Source organism: Nanorana parkeri, unplaced genomic scaffold (assembly GCF_000935625.1).
Source record: "Nanorana parkeri isolate BGI_ZX_2015 unplaced genomic scaffold, ASM93562v1 scaffold21, whole genome shotgun sequence".
Classification (NCBI taxonomy): Eukaryota; Metazoa; Chordata; class Amphibia; order Anura; family Dicroglossidae; genus Nanorana; species Nanorana parkeri.
Genome location: NW_017306289.1, coordinates 3262994 through 3283290, shown reverse-complemented (window position 1 = coordinate 3283290; position 20297 = coordinate 3262994). Strand labels below are relative to the sequence as shown.

Sequence of the window (20297 nt, the reverse complement as noted above, 5' to 3'; positions counted from 1 at the left end):
ATTAAGTGCTTGTGGAAAAGCTGATTTACATACCTGATCCCCACTCCTGCTGGCTCCCACCGGGCTGGTACAATGGTCCCCACAGCCTTTCCTCTCCTTCCCTGCTGTGGTCAGGGGTGCCGGGGTAGCCCTACTGCAGGGGTAGTGTTTTTGTTTGCCCAGAGACGGGCTTTCAGTAAACTGAAATCTGATTAGTTGCTATTGGTTACTGCATATAACTCACTAACCCTGTGTTAGGTTTGAAATACATTTCTTCAGGTTACTGCCTAATGCATTTGTCAAGGGGAAATAAAAAACAAAACCACATGCAGTACATATCTGTAACATATGCACATCCCCATGATGTATCCTTTTAACAATCCTGCGAGTATAGAAAATACCTTTTATTTGACCTGAAATGCACTTAGCTCTTAAGCTCTGTTGTGGGCTGACAACACACAGCTTTTTTTTTGTGTGGACTGAGTGGTGTCAGCCCAGCCCAGTGTTTTTTGCTAAACTACTCAGCCAATCCTTCTCTCAGATCTGTACAACATGAAGGCTAATTATATTGTGGCCCAAGATAAGAACTAGAAGAGCTGTTTCAGATAATGAAGTAAGTGTGAAAGAGTCACAGAGCAGCTCTGATGTTTATTGCAATCAACGCTTATTAAAGGAGATATACCAAAGTCCTTCTAATCATATACTAAACAGCCTAAAAGAGTTCATTGCTAGGGTTACATACACTTTATTGAACATCTTCTTTTTTCCAGGAATTGTGCAAATTATCCAAACTCAGAGGTCTAGCACATGGGGTGAAAAATTGATTTTCAGTCACGGGATGAAATCTCACGAGATTATTCACTTAAGAACAAACAGTCTAGTCAAATACAACTTTATGCCATTGATCGCTCACAAAGGAGACACTCGCGGTGTTCTTTTTTTTTTCCCTAATGAATATTTTCTTTTCATGCAGTCTCCTCTGGAGAGTTCTTAAAATATAACTATAGTCTTTTTACGAGGATCATTTTCTTATAAATAATCTTATCATTTAACGTGGTTGTTTTAAAAACTAAATGTTTTAATATATTTTCTGATAACCTTTTACATCAGGCAGCCACATTCTCTGACTCTGTTTCCTGCTCAGTAGTGGTGTACGTTGACTTTGTTGCTTCTGTTGCTCAGCGAACGTTTCTTTTGTCAGGCCTGGCCATAGACGTTTCATAAGGCTGACTGAGTTTAAAGTGATATTAAAGTTAAAGTGTTTTTTAAGCTATTTTAAATGCTGATGAAACCACCTACAATGGATGCTGCTCCTTGATGCTTAAAAGTTTTAGTTTCCTGTAGTATCAGCTTGTTCCCTTGATCACTGGTCCTGATATCCTGTTTTAGGGTGGCTCCTTTCCTTTGCAGGGTACTACGTAGCCACCCTTGTGTGTGCTAGTATTCTGTGTGTGTCTCCACAAACATACAGGTATGACAAGGCAAGTCATTCCCTGCTCCCCGATCCTTCTTCCTCCCTTCTCCAGGCTAGTAGATGGACAAATGTTGGAGACAGTCCTGTCCCTTGTGATTTTCTACAGGACAGGAGGTTTAGGGTAGCTGAGCTGAGAGAGTTGGAGTCAGCTGTTCTGAAATATGATGACTAAGTGTTTGGGCAGAAATGTAAAGAAATCCTTTGTTGGGAAATGGGTATTTGTTTAATGTGGATTCATTATTGAAAATAAAGATGAGAGTTTATTACAAAAAAAACTCCAGCAAAAACTTTTTGTTGGTTGTGGATAGAGCGTTGAAGATTTAGATCATCTGGTAGGTTTTTATTGCTGTCTGTTCCTCCACTGAGCAGATTTACCCTTATTGGTTTTAATGGTGACCATTGTCACCAAAAGAGAAAGTGGCGTTGTCAATCCTAAATATTACACTTGTCACCAGAACATAGTGGCAGCAATATCCCAAAACCTGCTCTGCTGAGTACTATCAGAGGTGCAATTTCCCCGCTTTTTGGATTTCTAGTCACTTTTTGTGGGCTAGGAAGTACATTGAAATCTTCCCAAGGGGGCAATGTAATAACAACCGGACAAAGGTTTTCACCATTGCCTTTTCTATCCAAAAGTTAAAAAAAAATAAAGAAAACCACTCAAAAAGTGGATCTAACGCTATGTTGTCACATAGGGGGATTGTCAGTGCCCCATTGTGATAGCAGTAAATTTAAAGCAGAAGCAAAGTCTCTTCTGCCAAAAAAAAATCTTCCTCTCCCAGTGATTTTTTATTTTCTGTGTACACTGTATGGCTCAAACACCATGCAGATAAGTGAGGCAAGACAAGTCTTCTTTCTCAGAGCTCCTCTGCTTCTCCTGGGACATATTAGATGGCATTTAATATACTCAAGAGAATGCTTAACAGTTTTGTTTATGACTTGTGGGAAACCATTAAGCATTACCATCATGAATGTAAACAGTTCTGCTGTCTATACTATACAGTTTAATTCCAAGCTGTGTATCCCTTATTAAAATGTCTGCTCAGCCAACACTAGTTCAGTTTTTTGGTAGGTAGGTTAAACCATCTGACAAGTACGTATATCTCTCAGGGATTCTATTTGAATGATATCTGTCCTTGAGTTCCTGGTTATTCAAAACTGCTGCAGCCATTATGAGGGATTCTCATTCTCTCAGTTTTTCGGCATTGAGTGTGAGTACCGATATTTATCTTTCGGTACTCGCTGATACCGAGTACCGATACCGGTACTTCCGCTAGCATGGAGCCGGCTTCCAGGCTAATCAGGAAGCCGGGCGGCATGTCATTACCCGCCACCCGGCTTCTTGTTTATGCTGTTTGACTGGGAAGCGGGCTTCCTGGCCAATCAGCATCCACCTGGCCAAACAGCATGGAGCCTGCTTCCTGGGTAAACAAGAAGCTGGGCGGTCGGGAATGACATGCTGCCCCGGCTTCCTGATTGGTCGGGAAGCCGGCTCCATGTTTCCTTGCAGCACTGCCGGTCGAAGGAAGTCTCCCTCTGAACTGAAGTTCAAGTATTGGGAGTAAGTATCGGAGCATTTGGATGAGTACTCGCCCAAATACTCAGTATCGGCAGTGATACCGATACTAGTATCGGTATTGGTGCATCCCTAGTATGCATCCCTATCTATGATCAAAAGCTATTTTGAATTTCGATAAGTTCTATCCCACTCCTGATAACCATATTGGTCTAGCAATTTGTAAACTTTGTTATTGAAGATGCCCATAGGATAAAAATAGATCAACCGTAACATTATGAACACCTGCCTTTAAGCTCTGTAAGTTGCAAGGTGGGGCTTCCATGGATCGGACTTGTTTTTCCAGGACATCCCACAGATGCTCGATTGGATTGGGATCTGGAGAATTTGTTTGCCAAGTCAACACCTCCAACTCGTTGTTGTGTTCCTCAAAGCATTCTTGAACCATTTTTGCAGTGTGGCAGGGCGCATGATCCTGCTGAAAGAGGCCACATCATCAGGGAATACCGTTTCTATGAAGGGATGTACTTGGTCAGCAGCAATGTTTAGGAAGGTGGTACGTGTCAAAATAACATCCCCATGAATGGCAGGACCCAAGGTTTCCCAGCAGAACATTGCCCAAAGCATCACACTGCCTCTGCTGGCTTGCCTCTTCCCTTAGTGCATCCTGGTGCCATCTCTTTCCCAGGTAAGTGGCACACACTCACCTGGCCAGCCACATGATGTAAAAGAAAACGTTATCCATCAGACCAGGCCACCTTCTTCCATTGCTTTATGGTCCAGTTCAGATTCTCAGGGGCTCATTGTAGGCACTTTTGGTGGTAGACAGGGGTCAGCATGAGGACTCTGACCAGTCTATGGCTACAGCAAACTGTGATGCACTGGGTGTTCAGATACCTTTCTATCAGAACTAGCATTAACTTTATCAGCAATTTAAGCTACAGTAGCTCTTCTATTGGATCGTACTACATGGGCCAGACTTCACTCCCCACGCGCATCAGTCAGCCTTGGTCGCTCATTATTAATTTCATAATGTGTGGAATGCTACAATGGGTTCTAGAGCACACAGCTGTTGGCTGGAACACCCAAAACTCTCTGGTGGATAGGTACAGAGTTGGGAACCATGGCAGAGAGCTTTTGGTGTTGGTGTATCCAAGACTTGTAAGAGGAAATCAAGGACGGACTCAGCCCTCGTTCACACCTGAACGTTTTGTAGCACGTTCTACGCTCGACGAACGCTCTACAAAACGCTCAAAAATATAAATCCCATTGTATTCAATGGTCTCGTTCCCACCTTGGCGTATTTCCGCCCGTCCCTAACGCGCTACAAAACGGCCCACGCCTAAAAAGGTACAGGTACTACTTTGGGCGCGTTTCCATTGGGATACAGCCAAGTAGCCTTCGGAAACGCGCGACGGTCGCGCAGCTTTTTTATACCGCGCATCGCAGTAAAAAAACGCGCGACGGTCGCGCGACAGACGCGCATATGCAATACGCCTAGGTGTGAACGAGACCTTAGTCTATCAGACTCCACCTATAACTAAAATATAATTTTTGAGTGGCCTTGCAATCAGAAGAGTCTTGCTTCTTAAGTAGCTTCAAATACACTGACATGTGACCTGCCACAGATTTTTAATTGCCTTAAAGGAGAACTATTGGGAAAGTAAAATACACAGTACTGTTCCCAATAGTTTGAGCAGACGTGTGACAGCTCTATAGCTCCATAACTGAGCGATCACAAACTGCTGATCACTCAGCTTACAGCTTCTTCCTGCAGAGAGCGATGACTGACAGTCGCCACTCCCTGCAGGGATTCCCCCCTCCCCTCTCTGTTTCTCCAGTGCTCATTGGAGGAAAACACAGGGGAGGGGGCGGGCACAGCTCTAGAAAGGCAGAGCCATCTGTCAATCAGGCAGTTGGGTGGATCCCGACAATATTGTCGGGATCTTTCCAGGCTTCAGCACGGCTCCTCAGTAGCCCGCTATATGCTGACTTTGGGTCACAGGAGAACATTAGTCAAAAAAAGGTTTGGCTACAGTGCTCTTTGAAAAAATAGTTACTAGTTTTCGTTAGTGCTTTAGTGCAAATTAAATTGCATATACTTTTTAAGAAATGAATCACCCTCATTGACCTGAATGGGAAAGATGAGTAATTGTTTATTCATGGGATTCCTCTGATGAGGAAAGGTGTTCATGGTTTTTATTTGGGTTCCTTCACAGTGTTAAAGAAGAATGTTTAAAGAACTCCGGGCAAAGTTTTTGTTAACTTTTGTAGTGGGGCTACCCCTGCACTGCAAGGGTTAACTGCTCATTTTGTTCTAGGGAGGAAAATAACAAAAAGTTATACTCACCCGATACTCCGAGTCAGCTTGCTTTTACACCAGTCCTTCCAGCCTCACTCCCCTCTGCTGCAGCAGTCTTAGGTCCCTTAATTCATCACATTCAATACACTGTGTATTGGATGTGAGGATGCTGAGCGACATTCCATTACTGGAGTGTAGGAGGAGACAGGCTGCAGAGAGCGCTGTCACAGCCGGCCAGCTGGGAGGATCAGGTAAGTATAACTGTGTTATTTTCCTACCTAGACCAAAATGAGCAGTTTTCCCTTGCAGTATGTGTGTGTCGAGGGGCAGCCCCACTGCAATGGTTAAAGTGACATATTAAAGGATAATTCCCCCCCAATGCTAATGTAAGGACTTACCTTAAATGATGCCTCTTGATCCGATCATCTTCTTCTTTACAGTAGTTTTCAGGAGTCCCCCAACGCTGGTGCTGGTCTCTTATCCAGCGCTGACTCCTCTCTCTTAACTGGCACTTCCTGTCCCACTGAATCTATACAGGTGCACGCTGCCTCCATTGACTTACCTTGTGTCTCTCCTCGTCTCCCGGCCGAAGATCTGAACTGCGCATGCGACCGCCCTATGATCCTTTGCGGCCGCTTGTTAATCTTTGGACGGGAGCAGGTGGGGGGCGTGGCTCCGGTGCCAATGACTTCAATGCACCGCCCTTGAATGCAGGAAGCCGGCCGGAATGCGATTCAGTGTGTTTCAGAGCCTAACTGCACTGGAACGCACCGTTTATAGTGTGAACCGGCCTCACACAGACTTGTACAGCGCAGGAGGGGAGTGGTTTGTTTGACTTTTGACCAGTTCGGTTTTTGTGTGCTGATTACTAAGAGCACTGGGTTTAAGTTCAAGTTTAAATCGGCTTAATACATTTCAGGTGCATCAAAACAAATGGTGAGAATGAAGCTTTACAGTTTGTTTTCTATAGAAAGAATCCAATGCTTGAGCAGAAAAGCCTGTCCTCTGCCAGAATGCTGTAGGGAAGGACCCTTGTTCTCTGTGTGGAAGCAGTGGTCTCCCTGCCGAACTCTGGCACATCTCCTGTTGAGTCACATCTAGAGCTCTCAAAATAGAAGGTAGCATAAACTACTATGTGCAAAGCTACACATTTGATTCAGCAGGGGGTGTGTTGGACCGCCACATAATTTTCTCTGACTGAGGGCCGGTTCACACCACAAACAGTGCGTTCCGGAGCATTCAGCCTCTGGAACGCACTGTATCGTAATAGTGCTTGCAGCATTTTTGCTGACCGCACTGTGGACGGGGGGCGTGGCTGAGGTGCCATTGACTTCAATGCAGTGTCTGGATCCACCCAGCTGCGTGAGTGACAGCTGGCTCTGCCTATCTAAAGGCAGAGCCAGCTGTGCCCTCCCCCGTCCGTTTCGCCAGTCAGCGCTGGAGGATCGGTCAGGAGAATCCCTGCAGGGATCCGTGAGTGAAAGTCACGGCTCTCTGCAGGAATATATCGAGAAGTGAGCGATCGACGGTATGTGTTCGATCACTTCCCGATCTACTGAGCCGACCTGTGACAGTTTCATTGTCACAGGTCGGCTCAGATTATGAGGCTAGTGGAAATCACTCACCTCATAATTCTTTAAGCAGACCTCTGAGAAACCAGTGAGCCAATCACACAAGCTGTAAATCCACAAATGTTTATAAAATGACATGAACTGCAATTTAAAAATGGAAATTTATTTTTTACTGACAATTATAGAATTCCTGGCATAGCAATGATATATGTTATTCCATTGAAGTTGTCCTTTAACATAATGCTGAATACTGTAAGCAGCATATTATGGAAGTGTATGAATGTACTGTTGCCAATAATATAGGCAGTCCAAGTATAGTACACAGTCCCATCATTTTTCTCTGTCTTTGCCTATTTTTAGAGTTTAAAAGGGTGAGCAGGATCAACACTGTGCTTTTTAGAGTCAAATGTGAACATGCTATTTAGCTTTTTTTCCCTACAATTCCATTTATTTTTCCTCCTATGCTCTAAATGATCATTAAACTATTTTGATTTTTCTAAGATTGTACTGTAGGGTAGAGCGATTGTGTAGGCTGGAGTTACATCAGTTTATCTGATGCTTCTGTGGCTGAATCCTAAAGACAGTGCTCTGTGTGGGTGTGACACTCAATTAGAGGAGCAATGCAGAATAGAAGATAAGTGGGAATGCCTGCAGCTTCTTCTAATTGTATCAATATCGACTGCACACAGGCACAGGTTAGGAAAGAAATACAAGCCCATCAAAGAGAGCTTTCAGCTGATTCTACTTTCATTAAAAATTATCCAGAGATTGGACTCTTATTATTCTACAACTTGACTTGAAGAGCATCATTCATAGGAGAATTGGTTCTCATAGCAATCTATCTGCTTCTCTTTTCATTTTCTAACAAGAAAAGTAAAAAAGTGAATCTGGACACTTCTTCCTACGCTTTTACTTTCACATGTGAGATAAGGAATTTAAAGTACACATGTACTGAGAGAGAGACATGGAGGCTGCTATTGTTGATCACTCTCTTTAAAAGTACTAGCTTCCCGGTCGGGCATGTTGATCCCCTGGTTTTAACACTCTAAGGCCTCGTTCACACCTGACCGTTTTGTAGGGTGTTCTACGCTCGACGAACGCTCTACAAAACGGTCAAAAATATAAATTGCATTGTAGTCAATGCCCTCGTTCCCACCTAGGCGTATTTCCGCCCATCCCTAATGCCCTACAAAACGGCCCACGCCTGAAAAGGTCCCGGGACTACTGTGGTCCGTTTTGTAGGGCGTTTTCCATTGGGATACAGCCAAGTAGCCTTTGGAATCGCGCGACGGTCGCGCAACTTTTTTACCGCGAATCGCGGTAAAAAAAACGCGTGACGGTCGCGCGACAGACGCGCATATTACAATACGCCTAGGTGTGAATGGGGCCTTAGGGCTTTTAGTCAAACGCAGCATTTTCCATTTGTTTGCACCAGCTGCTTGCAGTCAAAGTTATTCAAAGAAAATCAACGCTATGTAAAGCAGGTCAAGTGCAGCCTCTGAATTGTCATCTACACTATTCCATTAAAGGAGAACTATGAGGTGAGTTCTTTTCTAGCCGACCTGTGACAATGAGACTGTCACAGGTCGGCACAGTAGATCGGGAGGTGAGCGAACACATACCAGCGTTCGCTCACCTCTCGATCCTGTCACGGCTCTCTGCCATGACAGGGGAGGGGCTGGATTCCCCCCTTCCCGCTCTGATCCGCCAGCTGGGCGGATCCCGGCACAATTGTCGGGATCCGCTTCAGCTGCGGCATCTCAGTATACTGCGAGCAGTAGCTCGCGGTATACTGCGGCGTCTCAGTATACCGCAAGCTATACTGAGCCTAGGGTGACGCTAGTTTGTGTCCTCCGTTACCCTAAGGAGAACTATGGGGAAAAGCCTTAACCCCATAGTTCTCCTTTAAAGTCAATGGGAATCTGCCGACCTGGGTTTGTTGTGCATTTCAAATGCATTTTAACCCCTTAGTAACACAGCTTCAGAAATGAAGCCTCCTCGGCACTATATTTTCTTTTTAGTTTTGAAAACTTTTTTAAAACTCCAGTCAGCAGGGAGCATTTGCTGATTGCAGTGCTATAGGTCTGACTCAGGGGGCATGTCAGACATCTGTAGAGAGAGTGTGTATCACAAAAATGACTGGTACTGTTTCGTAAAATATATATCATACCATATCTATCTATCTATCTATCTATCTATCTATCTATCTATCTATCTATCTATCTATCTATCTATCTATATATCCAAAATATACACTGCCTGGCTGCAAAAAGTCACACACAGTAATTTTCGCTGGACAGCCTTTATCTTTGATTACAGCACGCGGTCGCCATGGCATCATTTCAGTAAGCTTATGCAATGTCACAACATTTATTTCCGTCCAGAGTTAAAATAATTGTTCACCAAAATCTTTTACAGGGTTATTCACAAAGGGGTGAAGAGTTTGGAGAAGGTGGGAGAAGTGAACAATCTAGGACAAAATGCCTGAACTGTAAAGTGAGCTGAGTTGGAGAATTTTTCCGAATCAGCTATTTTGGTCTAGATTGTTCACGTCTCTGCACCCTTTTTGTGAATAGTCCTGTTAGTGATAATGGGAGAGTTGGACCACTGCGTAAAGTCTTCTCCAGCACATTCCAAAGGTTTTCAATGGGGTTAAGGTCTGGACTCTGTGGTGGCCAATCCATGTGTGAAAATTATGTCTCATGCTCCCTGAACCACTCCTTTACAATATGAGCCCAATGAATCCTAGCATTGTCATCTTGGAATGTGCCATCGGGGAAGAAAACAATTCTTAAAAATGGATTTAAATACTTCAACTAATAACTAAAATGTATCTTATTTGTGCATCACTCAGCTGTAGATCCTCAAATCATCTCTGAATGATTTGAGGTCCGCTGCTCCAAGCTCACTCCTGTTGTGGACCACAATCTCAATACAGATTAACTAAATGTGAGATTGTAGTCTATCAAGGGAGTGAGCTCGATGTGTGTAATTTAACTTGCACCATTTTGTTAGTGTGTCGCCAAATGTTGTGGTGTGCTGCAGTACAGGTATATCGGATGTGGGCTGGCTTAGTGAGTTGAGCAGCCATTTCAAATTTTTGCTGCCCCACCACATTACCCCAGTGCATAGGTCTGAATACACACAGATTGAAGACACTAAAAATAGTGGAGCAAATATTTTAATATACAGACATCTGTAGTTCATGGAAGTTGCATAATACGCATGGAATCCCAAAAGACCTCAGTCTAACATCGAAAGAAACTGTAAAAGCACTACGCAATCTAGCTGCAAGTGTCATGGGTAAAGTATGTCAAATAGAGAGTGGACTTTCTGGCTTAATCATGGTCATTGTTTCTTGCATAACATTATCAGTTCACTGAGTGACTGAAGCTCTTCAGGAACACTGCTGGCTAATGTTTGCTACATTTCCTGTTCATTAAACCAGAAGATTTAGCTGTCCTTTAAAAAGTCTTATTGCGTTGATACTCATTTTATTAGTCTGACTGGTGTGCTGGAACCTTCATGAAAGTGTTTTTACAAGCCTTTAATTGCAAAGTAATGAGAACTCTTTGACACTAATCCCCTGTATCCCTTTTTGACTCATTGTACCAACCTGCACCAATACAATACAGCCTGAAAACTCTTTCAGGTTCTAAGTAAGGTTACGGTTTTAACAGGCTTCTTCCACTGTTGTGCCGTACATATTATTCATGACCTGCACTTCTGTTTATTATATAGTAAAATAACTGATTCCAGTATCACTAGTGGGCCCATCACTGGGTGCTCTACCAAATATTGTAATTATCAGAAGGGGAACTTGCAGTGGCTTTAAATGCTTTGAAACCATAAGAGGGCAGGTAGCCATGTGGCATGACTAGTCTTTTTATAGCCAGCTTTATAAACAGGGCCTCATGATTGACTGAAATAGCTTATTCTCAAATTGTTTTCTCTTTGAGTAGTTTATTGATTATTTTAAAGCAGGCCTGGTCAAGTCTCACTACCTCAAGAACCTAGGTGCTAGCACTAGGAAACATGCAATGATTATATAGGAGTTTAAAGATGACTTTCACCGCTGCTCAGAAGAAAAATGGCTTTGGTCTTTGGTCAGCAGGAAGAAAAAAATGCCAGGCGTCAGTGGTCAGCAGGAGAGAAAAAAATGTTCGCCTGCAGTGGTCAGTGGTAGGAAAAAATGCCAACCACCTGTAGTCAGTGGAAGGAAAAAAAATCCCCAGTGCTGGTGTCAGTGGTCAGATTGAAGGAAAAATGTGTCTTTATCAGTGGAAAAAAAGAATTGATGTTTATTGGAGGGATAAAAAGGGAACCTTGGTGCTCAGTGGGGTGCAGGAGGGGCAGTGGTGCTTAGTTCTGGTAGTGGGGTGCATTGGTCCTCATTGAGGGGTCAGGAGGGTAGTGTGCTCATTGGGGGGACAGGGAGCCACTGGCTTTTAGTGTGGGGGCCGGGGAGCATTAGTGCTTTGGTTAGTGGGTTGGCATTGGTGTTCAGTTGGAGGAAAAAAACAGGTACTGATGTTCAGTGGGTGGAAAGGGGGGGCATTGGTAATCAGTAAGGGGATTAGTGCTCAATGGGGGTATCAGGGGCATGTATAGATAGTTGTGTAGAAGCACTAAATGTCTCCATGTCTCCAGGGCTCAGTGGGTTCGTCAACCACTTTCATGGTACACACTTTCTTAAACTGCCAGACACTGCCCCAGGAACCTGGCCTACATAGTGCCACCACCTCCAGTGTACCCCTTACCAACACCCCCATTATTTCCAGCCTCCTTTGCACTTTTGCCATTTAGCTTCACGAAGCTGATCAGCAGCTCCCCTCCACTGACTTTTTTGGAGCTAGCAATTCTAAAGGTGCAGCATTACAGAAATTGTGGCTTACAGGTCTGTGAAATGTTTGTCCACCATGGGCAGTCTGGAGCAGTGTTTCCCGACCTTTAAAGCACCTTTAAAGTCACAGCACCCTTTAAAAGTATGCAAATTCTTGAGGTGCCCCAGTCTAAAATGTAAAAACCATAAATGTTAAAAATGACATGTGTTCCCTCCAAAATCCATACCCCCAAGCAAAAACACACAAATAATGGGATTCCCCCTTCACATCAAGGTCAGTCACTGCTCCCCGCAGGGATTCCCCCTCCCCTCTCCGATCCTCCAGCACTGACTAGAGGGACGGATGGGGGAGGAGGTGGGGACAGCTGCCTCTGCCTCTGGAGAGGCAAAGCCAGCTTTGAATCAACCAGCTGTGTGGATCTCAACAGTAATGTCAGGATCCCTTCTGGCTGCATCGTTTTCAGCATATAGCGGACAATAACCAGTTATAGCTTCATATAAGCAGTCTTTTTATTAGCAGTGTGTTAATGTTAGTTGTGTTAATATTAAATCTGTAATAATGCTTGGTAGCCAGAGACCATGTGACCTAGGCTACCTAGGTTGGTAGCTGGGAAAAACAGGTATTCACTAATGGCAAAGAGGTACAGACCTATTTAAAATATTGTACTTTAGTGATGCTGACATGGCTGCATTGATCCATGTGAAGTATGAATTACAGGTTCACTTTAAAGTAAATACAAACTATCTGGGAGTCAATAGTTAAGGCCCCTTCAGATGGATCCCCTCCTGATCAGAGCAGTACAGAGCGGATGTCACTGCTGTTACATCCGTGTTCGTAGAGTTTTTTCCTCCAGCTTGCGATACAGGAAAGAACTGAAACTGCCGCAACCCATGTCAGTCTACGGGGAATCGGATGTAAAGAGACATGTTTCAATTTACAGCAGATTACCCCAAGTCTTGTCCGGCAAAACGGATCTCTGAATCGTTTGTTATTACGGACCTGACCGGATTCGGGGGTAACCGGGTGTAAACGGACGCATACACGCCCATTTACACATGGCTGCCCATAGGCTAACATTGGGTATCCAATTGGGTCCATGTGAAAAACTGACAAGCGGACCTGATTGTACCACCCATGTGAAAGGGGCCTAAGGTCTTCATATTACTAATTTTACTAGAGATGTCACGAAGGCAAAGGTAGGCTGATTGATTTGCACAGTCATTTTTGGTTTGGAGCAAGAAAAATTATATGAGACAGCAGAAAATTTTAAATCCATTGTGTTATTAGCTATTGCTACTTTTATACAAATAAATTTTATTTACCAGGGGAAAGATATAATTTGTTTGGATGTAAGTTGTGTTGCTATTCATGGTTTTGCTACTTCAGACACTTGTGCATGTGCAATTTTAGTGTGGTTTTGGGGTTTTAAGTGCCTTTTTAATGCTTCATACATTTTATGTTTTGGCCAATGAGAAGCAATATCTCCTGTGGCATCATTAGGCAATGTCTTCCTTTGAGCTTCCTCTGTCTGTTGTGTACCAATGTAGTTGTGCTGCAATCTTGTGTCATGGCCGCAATGCCAATGTTCATGGCAGCAGCTGTAGCGATTGCCTCAATGTTGATGGAAGAAGAGGCAGAGAAGAGGAAGCAAAGATGCTGGGTCCATAGTGTAATCACAAATAGAGAAGAGAGAGACTCTGACCAAAAGGATAAAGGTTTCAACATCCAGTTTTCTGCGGCCTTGTCTCTCCTTCTTCTCATCAGTCTGTGTAGAGTAGAAGTTGCAGGGGAAGAACCCTGTTGTTATGGCAAAAAAAAGGCATTAACAAATGTACATGCATTTTTGATATACAATTCTATTGCAGTATTTGAGGTCAAAATAACACTGAGGCCACGGACATGCAACATTTAAAAAAATAAACTTAAGAAAAATTGCATAGATGGAAACGGGGACCATAGGAAAATATGGGATTCTTCTTGTCGTGCAATGTTGCACGACAGGCGACAAAAATTGCACAGATGTGAACAGGGACTAATGCTTTTCCAAAGCTCAGCAGCTTGGTGCAGTCAGACCAATTCAATTTAGCATTGGTTGTTATGGTTATCTTGCTGTAAATTGATATCATGATCACAAAAAGGTCATGGAGCCCCCCTCTTAAAAGAAAGTTATACCTTTCTTATCATTCTCTAAATAAGCTTTAGAGGAAATTCTGTTTTTAGATTATAAAACTGTAGCGCTCACCCCCGAAGGATCCACTGTTTGCCCGGTTCATTTCTAGTCTGTCTAGGGTATGTTCTTCAGCTGCCCACCCATTAGCACTAACCGCCCTTCTTCTGGTGCCCATAAACTGATGTCCACTCCAGTAGTATAATGCTAAGTAAACGATTTATTGAACATCTTCACTGGGGAGAGAGGTAATAGGGGTTCTAGGTATCCAGGGGGAAACCAACAGGAGCACCAGACTCACCAGACCTTGTAGGAATATCAGTGTAGAACCACTTGGGAGACAGCAGACAGCAACTGATATAACAGCCAGGCAGGATGGATGCAGATCCTCAGGCAGGATAGACACCGACCATGCTCCTGAAGTCCACTTAGTTCCAGGGTACTTCAAGAGCCTACATTGGTCCCAGTTCTCTTCCTCTTTCAGCATCACAGGCCTCCTCCAAAGTAGTATACCATGCTAAAAAGTGGGTGAAGTTGTATTCTCCTTCCATATGACTTAAAATAGTACAAACCCTTTAACATTTTAGTCTAGCTTGCCAGGGGTGTCCCGGGTCTTTTAAGAACCTAGAAACACCCCTGCCATAGACAATAAGACCAACCTATAATGTTTTATTCAGTATATGACTACAATATGCATTCAACTGGTGGTCAGTCCAATGCAACATTACCTTTATGTTATATGATTGTACAAAACTGCCGGTAGAAGAAGCTTTATGTGCAGTGCAGTGTCTGATTTTTTGCCAGACTGTGTCTAGGGATATCAATTCCTTTCATCAGTCTAATCGCTGCTGGCAGTGAGTAAAATGCTGTGCTCAGGTGGCACAGCTGACTAGAGCTGCTGTCTCCAAGTTGGCAGCAGGTCCACATCCACATTTAGTAGTGGCCACCCTACTGGGATCAACATGTAATTTCCTAATGATATGAGGATTTGAAGCTTGAGCCGTCTTGATCTTTTCCTAGAATGTATCGGCATGCACTGTGCTTCACACAGAGGGGACTGAATGGATATTATTTTCCCATAGACTGTGATAGACAGCTGGGTTCAAGTTACATATCTGGCTGACTATTTTTAAATACTGTATATATGAGTGTGTGCTTTCCTTTTCTTGTGATGGAAAATGTAGAAGAAATGTGAACCAGCTTCTCCTGTTGAGGCTTGAAGATGCCTACAGAGGAGTTTACTAGGAATCTGGAATTACATATATTTCATATATACAGGTGAAACTCGAATAATTAGAATATCGTGCAAAAGTTCATTTATTTCACTAATGCAACTTAAAAGGTGAAACTAATATATGAGATAGACTCATTACATGCAAAGCAAGATAGTTCAAGCCGTGATTTGTCATAATTGTGATGATTATGGCTTACAGCTCATGAAAACCCCAAATCCACAATCTCAGAAAATTAGAATATTACATGCAATCAATAAAACAAGGATTGTACATAGAACAATATCGGACCTCTGAAAAGTATAAGCATGCATATGTACTCAGTACTTGGTTTGGGCCCCTTTTGCAGCAATTACTGCCTCAATGCGGCGTGGCATGGAAGCTATCAGCCTGTGGCACCCCCTGGATCCGCCACTGGACCAGGATGCTTCAATAGCGGCCTTCAGCTCTTCTGCATTGTTCGGTCTCATGTCTCTCACCTTTCTCTTGGCAATGCCCCATAGATTCTCTATGGGGTTCAGGTCCGGCGAGTTTGCTGGCCAATCAAGCACAGTAATCCCACGGTCATTAAACCAGGTATATGTAAGCTGAATACATGAACAATGATGATTTTCCTATTACAGCAATACAGAACTTTATTGGCTTTATAGTGGCATCATGAGTTAAATCTTGACGTTTCACCATTTTTATTGCCTGCCTCTGGACTCGTCCTGCCTTATCAATATATTTTTGTAAGTTAGGTTACCAGAACTAGAACAATATTCTATATGAGGTCTAACTAACAATCTATACATGGGAATCAGAACCTTCTTCCTCCTGCTGGTGATCTCTCCAATGATGCACCCTTGAACTCTGTATGTTTTCCTGACTTCCTATGTCATTCTGGCAAACACTGTACCCACAATATTGTGCTCCATCAGAGATTTTTTTCCTCTAATTGCATTATTTTGTCATACATTGGCTTGCTGGTGTTGCTGGTGTCTGGGTGCAAATCCTATGTTATTTGCATAGAGCTTGCATTTTAATTGTGTGCATTTTTTCTCCAGGTTGTTCGGTTTCCATTCATGTATTCCACACCAAATAGAAATAAAATATGAATGAATGCATACACTTCTGTGGTAGGGAGAGGTTAGATTGCACCACTGGGCAAGGTACCGATTTGAAGGGATGAAACTGTACTGTGTATATGCTGTATATGGCGGTACTATGTAGTTGTGTTAGTTCGAAAAGCCACTGCTCGGACCAGTGCAGTGTGTGTGTGTGTGTATATATATATATATATATGTATTTAGAGAGAGAGAGAGCCCTAGTGGTGGGCACCACAAAAAAAACTGCCCGGATGCACTCAAAGCAAGTAGATATACCTAAATTGTGAAGTTGATGATGAGCCACTCAAAGGTCTTGTAATGAAGCAACATAGATACATTTATTGGTTGATGTTTTGACAAGGCACTGTTTGTCTTTCTCAAGATATATATTGTATATAGCACACCCAAATCTGTATTAAAGTATATCTCAAAGCAAAACGAGAAGGGAAGGGTTAAAACCAATGTCAGTTTTTTGGTGGTTTTTTTGCCATCCGTTTCTCATTAGTAAGATTTCACTTCACTTCCTGTACTGTAGACTCAACAGGAAGTGGGAGGATATATTTCCAATAAGAGGGAAATCCTCTTTTAGACAGTTGTCACAGGAACAAGTGTATACATTTGAAGATTTCCCCTTTATTCCTGTTCTGGTGCATTTACTCTCTTTTTCATTCCTGGTGACCTTGGTTTATCAGGACATAGACCGCAATAAATACTTTAAGGTGGTTCTGTCCCCTCACCACTTTATCCAAATCTAAAAAACGGTTTTGCCTTTAGTTATACTTTCGTCAATGCTTTAGTAGGGAACATTATTTGAATGCTCTTATTTTTGTTATCAGCCCATAATAAAACGTTCTTTGTTCTTCTTTCCGTAGGTGAAGCAAAAAATCTCCCGTCATATCCAGGACCAAACAAAATGCGAGATTGTTATTGTACTGTGAACCTAGACCAAGAGGAAGTGTTCAGGACCAAGATAGTAGAGAAGTCACTCTGGTAAGGTTTAAAAAATAAATAAAATTGGAAGTGGAAAGTGAGCGCTGGACCTGTGTGATGATTTTATCATGTTTTTATCATCACACAGTTTTTATCATGTTTTTATCATCCAATAGTGATTATGTGATGTGAATATTTGTATTCTGGCTAATAGATAGGCAGCTATCAATGTCCTGAGGGTCTCCACAGTATCCTTGGCTTGACAGTGAACACCGTAGAAATTGAAGTACCACAACCATTAAAATTATTTGAATTATAATTTCAAATAAAGTTGTATCTGGACTGATTTAATCGGTGTGATGCTTCAATTCCTACATCTACTGTTTTCACCTATAGGAGATTTATTTATAAAGTAATTTAAAAAATGAACAATGCAATAAAGCATAATTTCACTTAAAGCATATGTATAGAGATACTGTATATTGTTTATCTTTGGGTAGATTAGGAAAGGATTAGTACCGCTGCCAAAATGTTACCTCTGCCTGTATCTCTACTAGGTAGATTCACCTTCCTTTATTGTCCCAGTAACAGACACAGCAAATAATGGGATAATTTTAGACTTTTCACCAGAGCAGGAGGTAAGGGGAAATCTTCCAATTGGGGACCCCTAGTTTGGCAACTAACTTTGTGAAGGTTTCTTATCGTTTACTGTTTCATCTCTGCAATAGGAAGCAAAGTCTCCCCAATGGGACACAAATAGCAAAAAAATAAATGACGGGTTTGAATCCTTTTCTGCACTATCCAAAACTGAAGAATAAATTGGCTATACATACATGTTAAAGTAGCGATGATGAAACCTGTGCAGCCCATAAAGGTAAACAAACACATAAGCTACGCTCCACTGTGCTTTTTGCTGAACTGCAACAAGCTTTATGGGTTCCAAAGTGGGTCAGGCAGACATTCTCTCCAAGCAGTTACATCTAAAGAGAGAGAGAGAGCCTGTCTGACCTATCTGCTACAAATAACACTTGTTGTAGTTTAGCAAAAAAGTGTGGCTTATGTGTTTGTATACCTGGAGGGGAGAAGGAGGTAGAATGTGCACCTGCGGCTGGTCGCTGTGTAAGTTTACCTGGCTGGTGTCATTTACACACAGTCTGTTTGGGTCTGTCTCCATATGGTTTCAATGTATTATACTCTGCAGTATAAAGGCTTAAACTTTACTCTGCAGTATAAAGGCTTTAAAGCTTAAACTGTCCTCAATTTATAGGATATAAGGCGGATCCTATAGCAGGGCGATTCTAATATATAAGAAGAGAGGTAGATCCCACAGTGCTCTAAATAAAAAAAGTGAAATATATCTCAAGCCAATAATAACTCAACTGCTGCGTGCACTAATATATAAACAAACGTAATACACAATTTAAAAGTGCCACGCTATAAACCAAACTATAGTGAACAAACAATTGAAGAATGAGTCTAAACAATATCTGTGTGTATATTACACTTTCCACATTCCAAAGTGTACCACCACCGTGATCGTCTAATCTGAGTTCTTATATACTCCCCAGTCTTAGTGTCTCTCTTAAATAATATTAAAGTCCTTTGCAACAATGATGTAACAGGATTTCACCACTGTTGTGTCTATATTTGTGAACTTCTTCAATCCACCACTCCACACGTGAACCTTTGCGCCCAAGCAGGCTGCTCACCTTATCCTTAGACCTCTCTTACAAAAGTTCTAAACGCGCCTTGTGGCAATCCACAGCCACTTTATATCCCCTTTTGAGCTCAGTTTTAGCTGTTAGCAGATAACGACACGTACATCGAGCTCTTCAGCATATCTCCGATTCCTCTTTAAGTCCCGCCCTACACGCGTTACATCATGAACCATGTGACTTCATCAGGGTCATGCCAGAGGTAGCTGATTTCAAGGTAAAATAGCTATGCGTTGTCATGGTGACAATGTAAGCAACACTAGTATCTCACAGCGCACCCTAGTGTTCAAAATAAAAACTTTATAAAAACATGATGCACACTTTACTATAATGGAAAGTTTGAAAACAGTAGATCATCTTTATCTAATATTGGGAGGTGCTTCAGAAAAATTACATCTATCCCTAAAACATAATTATACAGCCACGGAGGTCTCCCGTAAACTTGACTAATAGTTCAAAATATGAATATAAATAGGCATTAAATATACATTAAATATAATGAAAAAGTGTGATTAAAACGAATCCAATCCGATAAACAATAACATATACTAATCTAGGAAGCTACAAATCGAGTAACCCAATAGAAAAACATATATTCCCAGGGAGTCTTTCTAGTAATGAATTAACTTATATCGCAAGACCAGATAAAAATATTTTTAAGCATCTGAGATAAAACCGTTAAGATCAAATTCTACATTTAACCCTTAGGAATCATAGTGTCTGCCCTATACTGTAGATCCACTCAGATTCCCTCTTCGACAGTTCCCATCTCCAGTTCCCTCCTCTCCAATGTCTTCTAACGTTTTCAATTCCCCAGAACTGTAAACCCTCTGGGTTCTTATTTTGGCAGGCGGAGAAATGCTTTGACACAAAATGGTCTTTGAAACCTCTTTTTATGTTCTAGACATGCTCTTTCATTCTCTCTCTTAGCTTTATAGTAGTACGTCCTACATATAGCAAGCAGCATGGACATTGTAATGCGTACACTACCCCCACTTTATTACATGAAATAAAATCATTAATATTAAATGGCTGCCGGTATGCATTAAGGTTAAACTTCTTCCTCCTTCCAACATTATATTTGACATGCATGCAGGCATAACATTTGTCGCAAGCAAAACAAAACTTTCATGTCTAAAAATGTTAAAGGTTTCTTTGGGGATCTATAACTGTTTTTACCAATCTATCTCTCAAATTCTTAGCTCGCACTCCCGTCCGAAGATCTGAAAAATCTCGGGCGACCGCAAAGAATGATGGGGCGGGCGCATGCGCAGTACAGATCTTCGGCCGGGAGATGAGGAGAGACACAGGGTAAGTCAATGCAGGCAGCCTCCGTGGGACACAGACGACAAAGCAGTCAGTGCTGGATCAGAGACCGGCACCAACGCTGGAGGGACTCCTGAAAACTGCAGGAAGGAAGAGGATGATCGGATCAAGAGGCATAATTGAAGGTAAGTCCTTACACTAGTATTGGGGGGG

The 20297-nt window shown here is 42.4% G+C and overlaps 1 protein-coding gene across 1 annotated transcript in view; it reads left to right on the top strand.

The window, feature by feature from the left end:
• The window catches only part of RASA3 (RAS p21 protein activator 3), a 187907-nt gene that overhangs the window by 48906 nt on the left and 118704 nt on the right, over nt 1–20297 (top strand). The window contains exon 2 of the mRNA XM_018563032.1: nt 17046–17163. Within this exon, the coding sequence (XP_018418534.1) occupies nt 17046–17163 (118 nt within the window). The remainder of the gene's footprint in view (nt 1–17045; nt 17164–20297) is intronic.